Here is a 17621-nt window from a genome sequence, read left to right on the forward strand (position 1 = left end):
CCTTTTTTAATTATGGTTATGAGGAAGTGCTTTAGTTTCAATGAGACAACAAATTAAGAAATTCCTCCATCTCTTTGAAGGTATATACACACACCTGGTATCTGTGGTTTAGCACAGGTTAAGGAGAGCCTCTGAGGCCTTGTTTATACAGTAGAACACCCTGTTCGTGTCATCAATATTTACTATATACAGCAGAGAGAGAAACCTTGCATAAATAAACCTCTTCTAGCTTCTTGGCTCAAAGCACATGTTTTTACATTAAATTTTACCAGCTGGGGCTTAACTAGCTACGGACAGTTCAGTGCTAGGAGTATAAGATGTGTTTAGACAAGTCCCCACTGTAAGTGAGAAAATTCCCTGTTCACTCTCTGTATCATACCTTCAACATATGCAACATTACTCTGATATAACCCAATCTTTAAAACTCAGCAAAATGCCTAACCATTTGTAAATCAATATTCTGCTGATAATTACAATAAAAATCCTGATTTGTGGTTGTTGAAGACTTTTCATCAAATACAGATATTTTACAGCTGGGTCTAGACCTGTTACCCTTTTGTTTACCTCCCTTCCTGTCATGGCTTGATACTGGACTTGATATTGGACTTTCTTTAATACTAATTTCTAGAGATTCATATTATTCATAGAAATTGAAACTATATTGATTTTTTCTGCTTTCTTTCCAATCATAGGGCAGCTTTCCCCTGTTCAGAAGCAGGCTTTCTTCCGCACGTGTCTTGAGGTGTGGCCTAGGTGTGTTCAAATCTATCTTAGTCATTCGTCCATCACCTTGTCATTAGCATGGCGTCTGTATTTAATTGGGCTTCCTTCCTTCATCAGAAATCAGTTTTTATATACCATGAAAGCTGCAGCCCATTATTAAAAGCCAACTCTAAGCAAGATACTTGGCTCTTATTTATACAAGAAGCAGCAAAAATAGTATCGCAAGTACTCCTTCAGGTGAGTGGTGTATGTGAAGAGCACACTATGTGAGAGTCCAGTATCCTGCATCAAAGCTGCCTATTTCTCAGGTTTTTTCTTATAAGTAGCTTGTTTAAGGGGGTTTTTGCAATCTGTTGAACCTCTTGATAGGTCATAATCATCAACAACTTTCACTAGTTATATTTTTGCCTCACAGAAAATGTCACTGAATTACTGTTGTGGTTAGTATTTCAATTGTCCTTGGAAACAGCATTGAGATCAGCACTCTATTTGTGTGTAGTAACGCTTGGTCCCACCCTGGAAATGGTTTCATTTTGAAAGGAAAATGAGAGAAAATACTACCCTAGTTTTAGAAAGTGAGATGCTGTGCATGAGGATCAGAGGCTCCTGGTAGACCAGGGTCCAGCAGCAAGTACTTGCAGGAAATGCAGACAACATCACCATGCCTGAAGGATGGATGTCATCCATGGGGACCAGGACAAGCTTGAGCAGTGGGCCTATGGGAACCTCATGGGGTTTAACAAGACCAAGTGCGAGTGGCTACACCTGTGTCAGGCAATCCCCAGTATCAACACAGTCTGGGGATGAACAAATCAGAGCAGCCCTTCTGAGAAGGGCTTGGGGGTGCTGATGGATGAGAGGCTGGACATGACCCAACCACGGACACTCACAGCAAGGAGAGCCAAATGTGTCCTGGGCTGCGTCCAGAGCAGTGTGGCCAGTAGGGTGAGGGAGGGGATTCTAACCCTGCTCTGGTGAGATCCCACCCAAAGTTCTGCATCCAGCTCTGGGGTCCCCAGCCTTAGAAGAATGTGGACCTGTCCACAAATATGATCAGAGGACATGGACATCTCTCCTGCAAAGACAGGCTGGAAGAGTTGCGGTTGTTCAGCCTGGAGAAGGCTCCGTTGTGACCTTACTGTGGCCTTCTAATACCCAAAAGGATCCTACAGGAGAGCTGTAGAGGGGCTTTCTAGAGAGACTTGTAGTGATAGGACAAGGCTTTAAACAGAAAGACAATAGATTTAGATTAGATACAAGCCAGAAATTCTTCACTATGAGTCTGCTCAGACACAGAAACCGTGGGTGCCCTATCTCTGAAAGTGTTCAAGGTGAGGCTGGATGGGGCTTTGACCGACCTGGCCTAGTGGAAGGTGTCCTTGCCCATGGTAGGGGTCTTGGAACTAGATGATCTTTGAGGTCCCTGCCAACTCAAACCATTCCATTATTCTATGAGTCTGTAATTCCATGTACTTGAGCTTCATTAAGAAGAGCATTGCCAGCAGGCCACTGCAAGAAATCCTTTCTGTCTACTCGTCCCTGCTACACACATCTGGAGACCTGCAACCATTGCTGGGCTCCACCGTGCAAGGAGGATATGGACACACCAGAATGGCTCCATTAAAGTGCCAGAATTGTCATTGAAGAATTGCAGCAGGAGGAGAGGCTAAAAGACTAAAGACTAGTATATTTAGCCCAGAGAAAAAAAGACCTGTGTAGGTCTCAACAATGTATATTCACCCATTTTTTTGATGAGACAAGTGAAAACAGAGACAGCCTCTTTTCAGTGGCTTCTAGTGACAAGACAAGAGGCAATGAGCACAAATTAAAATACAGGAAGTTCCATTTAAGTGTAGAGAAAACCTGTTAACCTGTTTTAGTGTCGGTGTTGTCAAACACTGCAATAGACTGCCCAGAGAGCTTGTGGATTCTCCATTGTTGAGGGAGTCAAAACCCAGCAGGACACCACCCTGAGCAACTCCGTGTATATGACCTGGTTTGAGCAAGGGTTTGAGCTGTGTGGTCCCCAGAGTTCTCTTCCATGATGCTTCGGTCATTCTGCACCCAGGAGTAAAGCTGAGGACAGGATACCAGGCTGTCTGATCTGACCCAGCTGAACTTGGCACACGATCAGAGGGGATTGCTCCCCACATCCCAGATCATAAGATAGTAAGCTGATTTAAAGACTTGCTCTATTTAACACCCATGTTCCTCAGCTTCCACCCCCTGTCCCCAGGCCATGCTTGTAGCTGCGATCACCCGCATTCAATGGCATCCCAACCACATTCTTCTCCTCTGGGCACAGAGCCATACAAGTGGCCCAGGAGTCAATATCACAGCTCTTGCTGCCAGTGGATTCCCCGTCTGGGAGTGGACAGTCAGGTACACATCTGACAGCATTTCCTAGTGTGGCACAACAGTGTTTTAAGCCCTGCACCTATTAGAATCATCACTGGCTTCACTCAGAGACAATCAGCCCCAGCCATGGATATATAGGAGACAAAGCAGACAGAAAATTCAGATTGGCCTGGTGCATCAAGCCTTGCCCTCCTGCCTTGGTGGCAGCAATGTTATTGGAAATTTTGGAAGTTATAAAAATTATGTTCAAAATATTTCTTTGTAGTTACTGCTTCTGGTGACTTGTTCATAAAATAGTAGGTTCAGGAAACTGGAATGGGTATGAATGCTTGATATTAAACAGTACTACTGAAACAGTAGGTTCAGTTTGAGGAAAAGGGTTTGACTCTAACCAGAGTGATCAGATAGTCATGAATAATAAGAAGTCACATGTGAAACATATTCAGTAAAGTTGTGTCCAGTAAAACTAGTTTCGACATCATACTAATCTCTAAAATTATAATGTGTGAGTCACAGCCCTTAGATGATCTTAACCTTTACTAGAGGATACCCTGCTTTGTGCTCAGCAGCATAAACAACTGAGGAAGGACCCGTGCAGACCTGGTGAATACAACAGGACCCTTTTGAATTCACTGTAAGTAATGTTTTGGGGTGGTTTTTTTTTAATATGGAAAAAAATTGCAAAAATTATATTCAGGACAAAAATTTTTGAATAATCAATTGAGAAATTATTACGTTAATATTTAAGTTTTGACTTAAAGCTTCTTGTATTGTTTAATTATGATTTGTGGGATTTTTAAATAGAAAAGATAAGTCCTCTGTGAGATTGGCACATTCATACAGCATGACTCTTCTTAGGAAAACTGCATTTTTAAGTGTTTTAAATTAAGTAAATTGATGATAATAACAAATGTAGGGCATGAAATGAAATTAAATCCTAAGGCACTTAAAGATTGCTCTCTAAAGCATCTAGAGAGCATAAAAAAAAGAAACTCTAGCTAAAAAAATTAGAGTGATGGTGGGACAAGTCACAAACAAATCAAAGCTTAAATTTAAACGTGTTTTAGATATGAAAGTGAACTGTCTGAAAGTGGTTTGTCATGGGGTTCAGGCACTTCCTAGTGATAGTGGTATTTCTATGACAACGATATTCAGAGTGTGCATTAAGGAATATTTAGAGCATCTATTGCTAAAGCTGAGATCAGCTTCTGAGTTCACTGGGTTTTACAGAAATAAGACGATGGAAAGTGGAGAACACAGATGTGGGATCATGGTGGGGGCTGATAGGCTGATAATTCAGAGCTTTTACAAGGCAGAGGCTGCATTTCTCAGTGCAAGTCAAAACCCTTTTATATTTTTCCCCTAGAGAGAACTTTGTTTTTTAAAAAGTTCTGTAGGTCAAATGATCACACACCACAGGGGGATGTTTTAGATTTTCAGGTATACCACATCTTTACTTCCCTCTATTTACAAAAGTTATTGAACCAATTGTGGTACAGTATTAATTTCTAGAGGTAAAAATATTGACATAGATGTGGAATGAATGGTTTCCATGCTGCTCTGGAAAAGACTTTCCTGCTCTGTCTGTATTTTTTAGTGTCTTTGTTCCTCCAGAATTCACTCACTCATCTTCACTTTCAACCATTGCAGGTTTCTCTGCCAAATCACACTTTTCTGTCTTTCTGATGACAAAGACAGTGATGCTCTAGAGCATCTCTACTTTTTGTTTTGTTTTGTTTTGTTTTTTGTTTTTAGGTGATTTGATTCGGTCTCTGGGCTGGGCATGTCTTTGCATGCAGCAGGCGCACTTATTTTCTTTTGCTGCTCTATGTACATACTCATTTTCCCTTTCTTTATAAGCAGCAATGTATTCCAAGGGTCTTGATAACATCCTAATTGCTGTTTCTATCTTTTGTTATTTTTGTGGAAGTTGTTTTTTTCTTTTATTTGTGTTTAACTGTTCAAGCTTTATGAAATCGCCATAAATGTTCATCACTTCCTCATAAACAAGTGCATTTGCTTTCTCTTAGGTGCCTGCATATGGGTTTATATGCAGCCCATCCAAAAATGTGTGTTTTAATTTTCACAAAAGAGGTATATTGTGCCTTTCTTATGCTTTGATTTTTCATCAGTTAAATTTCCAAATTTAACTGATTAACCTTTGACTGTCTCTGTTGCTTTCTTTACATTAAACCTGTACTTTTGACTCTTTCATCACTTAAAGCCACATTGAAAACAGAATATTGGGGGCAAAAAAAAACCAGTTTAAAATGAATTGTAGCTTAACTTTAATGAGGGTGTCTTTGGAATTACCTCATCCCCCTTTGACTTTAATTTTTATTATTTCATAACCTCTTCAGTAGGTTGAGTAATTTTCCAGAGTCTGCTTCCTTGAAATAGAAAGCTTGTTTCCCTCAATTCAAACATCTCAGTTACTGGTGCTAAGCTAACTCTGTGTAGTGAAGGGATTGATGTATTGCTAAACACAAGGTGAAAATATTTGTAAGCCAAATGTAACTTTTATTCTATTACAGAATCACAGAAATATGAAGAAGTTGCTTTTCCTGTGTCTTTTACTTGTTGGAATCTATTCCAACAGTTATTGCTATGAGTCTTATCAACAAGGGGTAAGAAACCAGAATCAAAGAGCACAAGAAAATCAAAACATGCCATGGCAGAGCGTAAGGAACAGTGTTTGTCGATTTGCATGTTGTTTCTACAAAGAGATTTCTTCTCTTGAAAACAATGGGAATGTTTTCTTCTCTCCTTTGAGCATCTCTACCGCCTTTGCAATGCTGACTCTGGGTTCCAGATCAGACACCCTGACACAGATTCTCAGGGTCCTTTGTTTTAACCCTCATCAGATTTCTGAAAATGGCATACATGAAGGTTATCGTCAACTCATGCAAATGGTAAACAGAAAGAATGGGGGGTTACAGTTGAATATGGGAAATGTTCTCTTTGTGCTTGATCAACTGAAGCCACAAGAAAGATTTTTAAATAACCTCAGAAACTTCTATGAAGGAGAAGCTTACCCTATGAACTTCAAGAAGGCTGATCAAGCCCAGCTAAAGATCAATGAATATGTAGCAAGAAGAACGAACGGAAAAATCAAGGACCTTGTAAATAACCTAGATCCACTTACTGAAATTCTCCTTATTAGCTATATTTATTTTAACGGTAAGATATCACGTTCTTCTACTCCATAGATTATTTCCTCAGGTCAGCCTTGGACTTCATAGTTTTTTTGCAATACCATTTTACAGGATGGACTCATAACTTGTTTTCCTTTTAGTCCTCACCCATATTTAATTAGAAACAAAGCTATTGGAAATTATGTTCTACTTGACACTGATAACTCCTGGCAAAATTTATGGTAAATTGTCTCATATCTTTTAATATATAAACTTCTTTCCTCCAGAAAATTAAGTGAAAAAAATGTTGAGGAATACATCTCTGGGCAGTAAAGCATCTAACCCTAAACAATTTAGTGGGATTCAAGCACTTTCTTAAATGCTTGGCTGACATTCACTTCTGTGAATATCAATCCAGCTGGTTTTTTGGGTTTCTTTTTTTGTTCAGCAAGTGCAGAGTTAAATGCAAAGAATGTTATTAAAGGAAAACTTAGCATCTTATCAAACAGAAAATGTGTTTAGGCAGCAGCTTTGCTGTCACTGTGCATGCTTATATATTCAAAACCAAACATGCTACAATAGCTTTAGTTTTGCACTCACGTTCTCCTTGTTTTTTACTGATTAGAGCACATCTGTAGTCCTGGTATGTCTAGAGGCATAGGTTTCAAACTTTTTTTTTTTTTTTTTTTTTTTTTTTTTTTTTTTTTTTTTCGGATTCTATTTTCCAGTGAAGAGATGGACCCACCAGTATCAAATACAAGCCTATTGACAATAAGCTTGTTTTCTTAAAAAATTTTTTGTTTAGATACAGTCTTCAGATCTTCCCAGAGCTTTTCAGACTTCTGATCTACTGAGAAGATCAAGGCTGTAAGGTACCATCAGTGGTCTAAAAACAGATATTGCATCTTATTTCAAACTTTCTCTCTCTTACTGATTATATGCTAAAGCAAAATATTTGAAGTCAGAAAAATAATATTATGTAATTTATCTCATAAAAATGTTGTCAAGCTTTTAAATTGAAATGGAGATGGTGTATTAGATATATATATTTTTTTAAAGCTGTCCTTTTAGAACTGTTAACCTGGATGCTTGCTCTTTCCAATATGAGGCTTCCCCTGAAATTAAGAACTATATTTCTGTTTTGTTTTGCTTTCCGTCTGCATCTCTTCTCCTTGAATTAATGTCTGAAGATCTGGTCACAACTAAATGGAGCTAATTGAAATACAGATGACTGATGTTTCTTAGTTCTCTTGAAAACCTACTTGCTTATCTCAAATAATGCTTTCATTTAGACTTTTATTAAGTACCAGGTACATCTTTCAAAACAGGCAAAAAACTTGTTGATTTTTCTTTTACTGAAAGGTGTTTGAAGAATGAGCTACGAATTTAGTAGCACAATGGGGACAAAAGCCCAAGAAACTTTGTATTAAAGATAACTTTGTATTAAAGATAACTTTGTATTAAAGATAACTTTGTATTACAGTTAACTTTTACATGTTCTAACAATAAGGGTTATTGGAGTTTTTGTGAGATGTTCAGTTTACTACTGCAAAGATTTCCTAGCTTCTCTAAGGATGGTGGAATTTCAGTTTTAGGTCTCTAATTTTAAAGCAAATGGATTAAAGAATAGCATTAATCCCAGTAATATAATAACATTTTTTTTAATCTTGAAATCAAAAGTAGGTTAATTATCTAGAGCTGGGATTAATCTGGAGAAGATTTCTAAACCTCACATAGCTGTGTAACCAATTCATACTTTTAGGTGCTTGTCCTCTTTTTGTGCATTACAAACTTCCTTGCACATTAATGGTGACACTTTTTTTATCACAGTGTATCATAGCACAGAAAGGAAAAAAGTCTGGCAATATTTTCCTGACTCTGGACATGATATTCCACTATATTACACCAATCCCTTTTCATGCCTTAGTCAAGCTGGTAATGCCAAAGAATACCTCGAATTTCATTTTGCTGCTTGAGTGAAGCACTTGAGGAAGGTGCCTAGAAGGTACCCACCTAGGACAGAAGTGAGAACAGGAATAAAAGTGCCTTTGAAATGGCAGGAAAGTATTAGTGAATATCATCTCTGTCTAATTTGTGTGTTAACGGTTAGTCATGGTTTGGGACCGTAATGATCATCTAGTTCCAACCCCTCTGAGATGGGCAGGGACACCTTCCACTACACCATAGTGCTCAAAGAGCTGTCCAGCCTGGCCTCCATCACTGCCAGGGATGGGGCATCTACAATTTCTCTATTTCAGCCTCACCACCCTCACAGTGAAGGACTTCTTCCTTATCTAATCTGCATTTAAATCTGCCCTCTTTTACTTTAAAGTCATTGCCCTTTGTCCTATCACTATCTGCCTGTACAGAAAGTCTTTTCCCCTGTGCAGGTCCTCTTTAGGAAGAGACTCTAAGTTCTCCCTGGATCCTTCTCCTCCCAGGCTGAACAACCCCAACTCTCTCAGCTTGTCTTCATAGAGGGATGGTGTTCCAACCCTCTGATCATTTTCATGGCCTTCATCTGGAATTACTCCAACAGGTCCACATCCTTCTTTTCTTGGAGACCCCAGAGTTGAATGCAGTACTCCAGGTGGGATCTTGCCAGGGTGAAGCAGAAGTGGAGCTGGCCACACTTTTTTTGATGCAGCTCAGCATGTGTTTAGCTTTCTGGGCTGCAAGAACACATTGCTGGGCCATGTTGAGATTCTCATCAACCAACAGGACCAAGTCCTTCTCCTCAGGTCTGCTTTCAACTCAATCCATTATTTTCCCAGCTTGTATTTGTGCTTGGGATTGCCCCAACCTACATGCAGGACCTTGCACTTGGCCGTGTTGAGCTTCATGATATTCCTAAGGGGTCACCTCTCAAGCCTGTCTCACTCTCCCTGGATGGCACCCTCTCTATCTGGGTGGCATCCTTCCCTCTGGAGGTCATACTTTCCTTACACCATATCAACAGAGTGACCCCATCTTGGTGTCACTGGCAAACTTACTGAGGGTGGACTCAATTCCACTGTTCACCAACAAAGATATTGAGCAGCAATATCTATTGCTGTTGGTTCTAATAGCAACCTCTGAGGAGCACTGGTCATCCCTGATCTCCTCTTGGTCAGCAAGTCAGCAAGCCTTTAAATGCAAACATCCAGACAACTCCTTATCCACTGAATGGGACACCCGTCTCTCCCGTTCAGAGTCAAGGATGTCACGCAGGACAGCATGAAATGCTTTGCACAACTCCAGGCAGATGAGATCCATTGCTCTTCCTTTACCATAGCTTACACTTAGCAAAGTCATGTTTGTCAGCAATCACTTCCTAATTTTCCATGTGCCTTGGCATAGTTTCCAGGAGGATCTGCTCCATATCTTGACCCTCAAAGAGGTGAGAAAGAATGGCAGTTTCTTGGGTCTTCCTTTTATTAATTTTTTTAAAATGAGAGCTCTCATTTTTCTTTTTCGGTCAGTGGGAATTTCACTGCCATAACTTCCCAAATATGATGGATAGTGATTTAGCTGTTCCATCTATTTCCCTCAGGATCTGCAGGTCCCATGGAGACACGTTCACCTTCAGGTCCTTCACATGGTCTTGAAACTAATCTTCTTCTACAGTGGACAGTTTTTCATTCTTCCAGTCCCTTCACTTGCCTTCACAGTCCCTTCACAGTAAAGATTGAGGCAAGAAATGTCATTGAGTACCTCAGCCTTGTCCACGTTCTGGGTAACTAAGTTTCTTATTTCCTTCTGGAGGGGGTTCACATTTTTCCTAGTCTTCCGTTTATCATTGTCATACCTATAGAAGCTTCTCTTGTCACCCTCGATGTCCCAGGCTAGTTTTAATTCTATCACACCTTTTACTCTCCTTACCTAATCCCTAGAGGTTCAGAAAATCTCTTTCTATCCCTCTCAGGTTACCTGTCCTTTCTTCTGCCCTCTGTAGGCTACCTGTTTATGTTTGAGTTCACCAAAGAGCTCCTTGTTCATCCACACAGGCCTCCTGGCATTTTCACCTGACTTCTTCTTTGTTAGGATGGATCACTCCTGCGCTTGGTGGAGGTCATCCTTGAATATTAATAGAATCATAGAACCAATAAGGTTGGAAAAGACCTCCAATATTTTTGACTTCAGCCTTTGACTGAACACCACCATGTCAAAGAAACTATTTGCACTAAGTGCCAAATTCAGTGATCCAGTGATCATTAATCTACCATATCCCTGGGCAGCCTGTTAAAATGTTTGACAACTCCTTTCAGTGAAAAAATTCTTCCCAATTTCCAGCCTGAGCTTCCCCTGAAACAGTTTGAGGCCATTTCCTCTTGTCCTATCACTTGTTGCCTGGGAAAAGAGACTGACCCTGACCTGGCTACAGCCTCCTTTCTGGACGTTGTAGAGTGTGATAAGGTTCCCCTCCCACAGCCTCCTTTTCTCCAGCCTAAAAACCCCAGCTCCCTCCACTGCTCCTCATATGAATGGCTCTCAGACTCTTCTCCAGCTCTGTTGCCCTCAATGCTCCAGCACTTCAATGTCTTTCTTGTTGTGAGGGGCCCAAAACTGGACACAGAACTCAAGGTGTGGTCTCACCAGTGCTGAGTACAGAAGAACAATCCCTGCCCTGGTAGCCACATTATTGTTGATCAGGCCAGGATGCCATTGATCTGCTTGTCCACCTGGGCACATGCAGCTCATGTTCAGCTGCTGTCATCAGCATCTTCAGGTCCTTTTCCACAGGGCCAATTTTCATCCACTCTGCCCCCGGCCTATAGTGCTGCATGAGATTGTTGTGATAAACCAGCTTTCTTGGGGCCCCCTTCCCTCCATGGCTTTATCCCAAGCAGATCTCTGAAGAGGCCAAAGTTTGCTCTCCTGAAGCCCAGAGTAGTGGTCCTAACATCCTGCTCAGTTTTTAAGCAAAGTTCTTGAAATCAGTTGGCTTTCCCTGAGTTGAGCACTAAATAAAAGTTGTTAAAGTTTTTCAGGACTGGTATTCATGTTTCTATGATTCATTCTGCTATTTTTTCTCCTTAAGCATAATAATGTAGAAGTTCTCTGTGTTATATATCTGATGATAGAAGCCCCTATTAATGAAGTGTATAAAAGTGTATGAAATATATAAAAGTAGCAACTTTTCCCCATTCAGAGTATTGCAGTTGTCAATTTATGCTTTCAGAGACCAAGACAGCACTGAAGAAGTCTCATTTCACTTTTTCAAAAGCTATTTAGTAGTGCAGACTATGTCAGATGGTGGAAACAGCAGACAATAATAATTTCATTTTTAACAAGTTGCCTAGTAATCAACAGTCACATAGAAATCAGAAGTCAAAAGGAATGGCATCTTGTTTCATGGCTTTCTTGATGCCTCTTCTTTTACTTAGTGTCACAGCTACTTTTGCCCATTACATTTGATAAAATGCTAGTTTTGCTCTAGAAGGCAAAACTTAGTACAGAGCAACAAGATTTCTTAAAAATAAAACTAAAAAAAGAGCCTTTGCAAAACTCAACAATTTTCCCCTCTTCTAAAAATTTGCTCAGCCTCTGAAACATAAGATGTGGATACCTAGAATTTGGTTTTGAAATTCCTCTCCTCCGAGGATAAGAATCTTTCAGAGTTTCAGTGTAGATGGTTTGTTTCACCATGACTAAGTGAGAAATGTTTGAAAATTTAATATGGGGAAGATAACAGTGGAAAAGGTTTCTGCTGTTGCTGTTTTGTTTCTTAACTCAACAGTCTGATAAAATTAAGTTCTTTATGACTCCATACATCATCAGCTAATGTGAGATATCAACACCTCTCTGCAAGTAAACCAAATCCCTTAATTTCTCTGGAGAATTCACCCCTCATGTCACCCTTTACAAGCCTATTTTGGTCTGGGAATGAGAAAATGAAAGACTCTTCCTTTGAGCTTAGATAAAATCTGCATTACATGAGGACATTAAAGGCTCCTCAAAATTGTTACAATGAAGGAAAAGTGCAAGTGAGAACCCTTGATAACTCATCTAAACGAAGGATTTTGCAGACTGCTGTAAGAACTGAGGGAGTGTTTTTACATTCCATTCCACCAACAGTGTGTTGCTATTGAATTGTTCTGAGTATTTAGTAAGATCAAGTGATTGTTGTAAATTGGTTTGTCTTTGAAGCCGATCCAATTGTGCTAGTTTCTGTCATCTAAGAATGTGTCCTATGTTATTACGTGCTATGGTTTCATGTCCTCAAAATATCCTGTAACTCTGTCTCTTATATTTCAAGCTGAATGGGAAAAACCTTTTGATCCAAAATACACCAAAATGAGCAAATTTTTTGTGGATGGGAACAAGGCTGTTGAAGTCCCAATGATGTTTGGAATGGGCCTGTTCAAGCATGGTTATGATGAGCAGCTGTCTTCCAGTGTGGTGCAAATGGATTACAAAGGAGGTGCTTCAGCATACTTTATTCTGCCTGACAGAGGAAGAATGAGGAAGCTGGAGAAAAGATTGTCTTGTGAACGTTTGTCAAGGTGGAGGACATTAGTCACAAAAAGGTAAAATTCTGAAGTTCTTGGTTCAGATGGTAGCCAAGGAAACAAATGTCTTGGGGTATGACACAGAATCAGTATGTAATTTTTAGTTCTTCTTTACTCAGTAGAAGAAATCCCCTGACCAAAGTTGAATCTCACTCTTTAGTGTCCACTTGTTTTCACATTCAGTACTGCATACACTGAAAACCCTCACCGATTAGGAGACTTTTGCTATTTCTGCATTTTATTTCCCATCTTCAACTCTCAATAGGCCCAAGTTTTAGTTGGACCTCTTCTCACTTTTTTGGAGGGAGCTCTTCTGCCTTCGATTTAGAAGTAAATTCCTACCATTTCAGCCATTCTTCTTGTTTCTTTCTTAATTTCTGCCTATTGAAATTAGTAACAATTGTACAGTTAATGCTGCAATAAGTTCCATTCAGCAATTGTGAGGGCAAAACTGAATGATAAAGGTATAGAGCAGAGCCACTTATCTGGGTTCTCTGGGGACTTACTCAAAATTGGAGTAAGCTACACTCAATTCAAGGTATCTTTGGGGCTAGAAGGCAGAAAGTTTATATGCTTTCAAAAATATTATAGAGTCCTTACATTTAGTGTCATGTATGGCAATAGCCTTTCAGAAAATACGTGTACAAACATAGTTACAACATGTTTACAATATCAAGCCCTTGTACTCAGTCATTAATTTGATGTGTCACATTAGCAACCTTCACACAGACATTTGAAAATCATATTTTCATCATGGTCTCCTCTCAAGACTAAAGTTACATCCAAAATACAGGAAATACATCAAAACTGGTTTCATGCTCCTAACTCTGATTCACTGTTAAATATTATCAAAAGAATGTAACTTATTTTTAATATGAAAACAAAAACCAAAACCAAAAAAGACCAAAAAACCACAACACCCCCCGCCCCAAATAAAAAAAAAAAAAAAAAAAAAAAAAAAAAATTAAAAAAAAACCAAAAAACCACACCCCCACAAAACAAACAAACAAAAACCCTACGTAATTCTCTGTGCACCTTTGAAGTTTTGCAACTTCTGGGGCTAGCCATGTGCTTTGCGACTATAGGATAAATAAGATGGTGAATCAAGAGTCTTATGTATAATTTTTGCCAAAGAAAGAGTTGCCTTTACAACTATCAAGATGAATGTTAGATACAATCAGAGGGATTTGTATTTCCTCTCTCCATCTTATAATATGAAAAAGAATCATGGACAAAGACAACTTTGTTTCATACTGCTCATTTTTCATCATAACCATTGACACAAACTCCTCCATTTCCCTTTAATTTTTAAAACGATTGCTTTTGTTATTATTTGGAGTCTCTGGGAAGTCTTAACAAATGAAAGTATTATATGGAATCATTTAAAGGCTGTCAGTTACCTATGTTTGTCCCCTCTTCCCTGTCTGCAAACTGATGTTGATATTAGTGGCAGAAGTGTTGTGAAGGACATCTTTCATTTCTGGTGGCTGACAAAGAGGATACTGCTGAAGTGCCACAAGTACAGACAGCTGAGATCTTTTAAATGGCTGAACTATGGAGAAAACACCACTTTCACTTCTGGAAAGTGTATCCCACTGCTCCTTTCCTGGTTGCATTGCTACTGTGGGTCTGTGTCTTTCCCTGTCCTCTGTATTGGAAGCAACAGGGGGCTTGTGAAGGAGTGCCCTTAGGTAACAGTAAGGCAGATGATTCAGTGATAGCTGCATCCTCAGCAATCAGCACAGACTGAAATCAGGGAGAAGTAAGAGATCAGTAACCTGTTATCAATCCACCAGCACTCCTGTTTTTGGATACAGCCAGAGCTGGCATTAGATGCTGTGCAATGTTGGAGGTATGGGCCTTTTCCTTCCCATCTGCACACTGGATGACTTTCTTTTTGGCTAGCTTCATTAAGTGTTCCATGTCTCCCTAACCTAAATCCCTGGAAAGATGTCCTGGTTTCTCACTAGAAAATAGTACCTAATGTCAGTGCTATTGCCAACATTTGTCTCATTATGTTGCTTCTAGCTGTAAATGTTGGGCTTAACCTTTGAAAAGTGATTGCAAGATACTTAGGGGAAAAACAAGAAAGAAATTAGTCAGAAACACAGAGCTTTGTTTACTTTATGGAAAGCAGCAATCTAGTCATTTAAAATTGAGGAAGTCAGGCACTGGGCTTGACACAGAAAAATAATTATTTATTGAATAACTATATTCTGTAAATTTGCTTTTGTCTTTTATTATGCTATGCCTTCTATCACTACTTACTATTGTCCTGCTTTTTTAGTGGATATAGTTATGTTTTATCTGTCCTGTTTTATATGATAAGTACACAAGGCCAGTTTTTTCCCCCAAAAGTAACTAGCTAACTTGAATGTGTTGCTTTTTTTTTTTTTTTTTTTCTTTTTTTTTTTTTTTTTTTGCGCTCCACTTGAGGCATGAGACACATAAAGGAATCTTTTTTTCACAAGGTGAATTCTCTGCATCCTCAGCAATAACTCATGGTGACCTTGCTTCCAGCAGATTGCACAAGTGATCACTAACTTCAGAAAATTTACGTCTCCTATGTAGGCTAGAGAGAGGCTGCAGGCAAAATGTCTTTAGGGAGAAAGCAAAATCAGTTTGTCTCTTATGAGTTAAGGTTTTTATGTGATTACTGATCGAATGTTTCACCGTATTCTCACACTTCTTTTCTGGCAGCTCAGTGAATTTGTATCTTCCGAAATTTACGCTTTATGGGACATATAACCTAAAAGATATCTTATATAAAATGGGCATCATGGATCTATTCACGGATAAGGCTGACCTTTCTGGGATTACTGGGCAGCCCCAGCACAGAATTTCCCAGGTAAGTCATACTGCTTTTTGTTTTATGGGCCCATGGTTACTGACACTTGCATCACTTTCTGCACAGCTATTTGTGGTGCAAAACTCACATAAAGAGGTTTTGTTTCACATGAAAAGGCAACTGATGGCATACAGAATATTTTTTCCATGTTAGACACTGCATGAGCAAGGGGTTTGGAGCAAGCTGCAAGTCTATAATTTTTTAATCTAGAAGGCTATTTTGACCCGCATAGGGCAACTTTATGAAACAGACATGACCAAATCATCATCTATCCACACTTTGGTATACTATATAGTGTGTTGTTATATATATATATAGTGTGTTGTTACAGTCACTACTGGCTGCTTCTGTTTGTGTCTGCCTTCTTTAGCCTGCTAGTGGGCAAGTAGGGAGCTGTAGGATGTACCACTGCTTGTATTTCATGGAAACGGGGGAAGAGGAAAAACACTGCTTGCTTTTAAACTGTTTGGAGGAAATGAAAGTGCAGTTAATATAAACATTTGGCTTCAAGCATACAAACAATGACTGCCACGCTCAGGCAAAAGCTACAGATAAGCCATGCTTCTATAAACCTAGAGTTTAAATCTGGCAATCAGGGCAAACTTAATTGTCTAATGAAGGAAACAACTGCCCTCATGACCTCAAGTGGACATCAGTGAATCAGGATCTGTCAGTGTCTTATTTTCCAAGGTCAAATTTTTGTGTTTCTGTATTTTAACCCTCCATTTTTGGCCCTTCATCTTTGCTCACATTTTCCCCAAAACATGAAGGAACATAGTAAGCATAATTTCAGATTTCTATTAATTGTGCAAATCTTCATGTTATTTCTCCAACTATATGAACTTCTAATACACAGTTTAATATGGTCTTACTCTCTTAACATTTGGTCTAGCTGTGCAGATCTCCATAAGTGGATGCAAGGAATAAGAAAAGAAACAAAGCAAACGTTTCCACTAGCAGGGACATTCCCCTCCAGTGGAGAGTAACTTTTCCTCTCTGGGGCTAGAACGCTGTGCTGCATGTTGCTTACTGATTTTTTTTTTCTCCCCTAACTTTGCTGTCTTTAAGCAGTGGACTCACACCTGTCCATCTGACACTTGTTTCTTACCAGTAAATTTTCAGGCACTTTTAACTCTCATTCTTATTTAGGTGACTAGTTTTCCACTCCCTTGACTTGTAAAATGTCTGTTTCTTCACAGGCTATTCATAAGGCTGTGGTAAAGGTGGATGAGACTGGCACCGAAGCAGCAGCTGCCACAGGCATGGAAATAGTGCCTATGTCTGTTCCAGTTACCATTACATTCAACAGGCCCTTCCTAATGGTCATAACTCTGGAGAACAATATACTCTTCATGGGAAAAATTGTGAACCCTCTGAAAAAAGATTAAGCTAATGTACAAATTAGGTATGTGGTGATGACCACTCTTAAATCAAGTATTAGACCTGATGAGTATGGCATGGCTGAGTGGAGTGGCTCTCCACCTTTTGATTGATGTTATTCACTGTTTTTTGTAGACTCTTCATCAATTTAAGTTGTCATAGTTGCATGTTTGTTTGGGCCTTGCTGCTTTTTTTTTTTTTTAAAAAAAAAAAAGAAGGTTGCATTCATGCAGAACTGTCATTAGATCTGGGACAAAATAGCCCTGTGTGATACTGACAGCATAGATACATCTTCTATGAGGGAAGATGAGGAGCATGTGGGCGGGGAGGCTTGTGTACATCTGCTTCTTCCCTCATGGCTGCCTTCTCTCCTACTTTTTTTATGTTGGCTGACAAATAGGTACAAGTTATTTCACTTTACTATTTGTGTCCATTCTCCTACCAACATGAAGTTGATAACTAGCACAGACCTTAACATGCATCATGCTTATTACCTTGCATAGTACCATTGTTGTCCAGTGAGTCTATTATACCCTTGCCTGTCAGCTGTTGTCCCAGCTTGGCTGCTGCAAAGGGGTCTCAAAGAGAGGGTATTTTCCCTCTGGAGATATATATACTGCCCTGCCTACTGTTTCTGTGAAGTCCATAGTCCAGACTCATTCCAGGGCAAACTTTAGAGGTTCTAAG

At 39.4% G+C, this 17621-nt stretch overlaps 1 protein-coding gene across 1 annotated transcript; it reads left to right on the forward strand.

Annotated features, from left to right (window-relative positions):
* The first annotated feature begins 5612 nt into the window (after positions 1-5612).
* On the forward strand, positions 5613-16942 carry LOC120754503 (alpha-1-antiproteinase F-like). Its single transcript, XM_040068167.1, has 4 exons — positions 5613-6261; positions 12454-12724; positions 15407-15554; positions 16754-16942. The coding sequence occupies exons 1-4, from the start codon at positions 5628-5630 to the stop codon at positions 16940-16942; spliced, it is 1242 nt and encodes a 413-aa protein (XP_039924101.1). The 5' UTR covers positions 5613-5627.
* Positions 16943-17621: the final 679 nt, after the last annotated feature.

Source organism: Hirundo rustica, chromosome 6 (genome assembly GCF_015227805.2).
Source record: "Hirundo rustica isolate bHirRus1 chromosome 6, bHirRus1.pri.v3, whole genome shotgun sequence".
Lineage (NCBI taxonomy): Eukaryota > Metazoa > Chordata > Aves > Passeriformes > Hirundinidae > Hirundo > Hirundo rustica.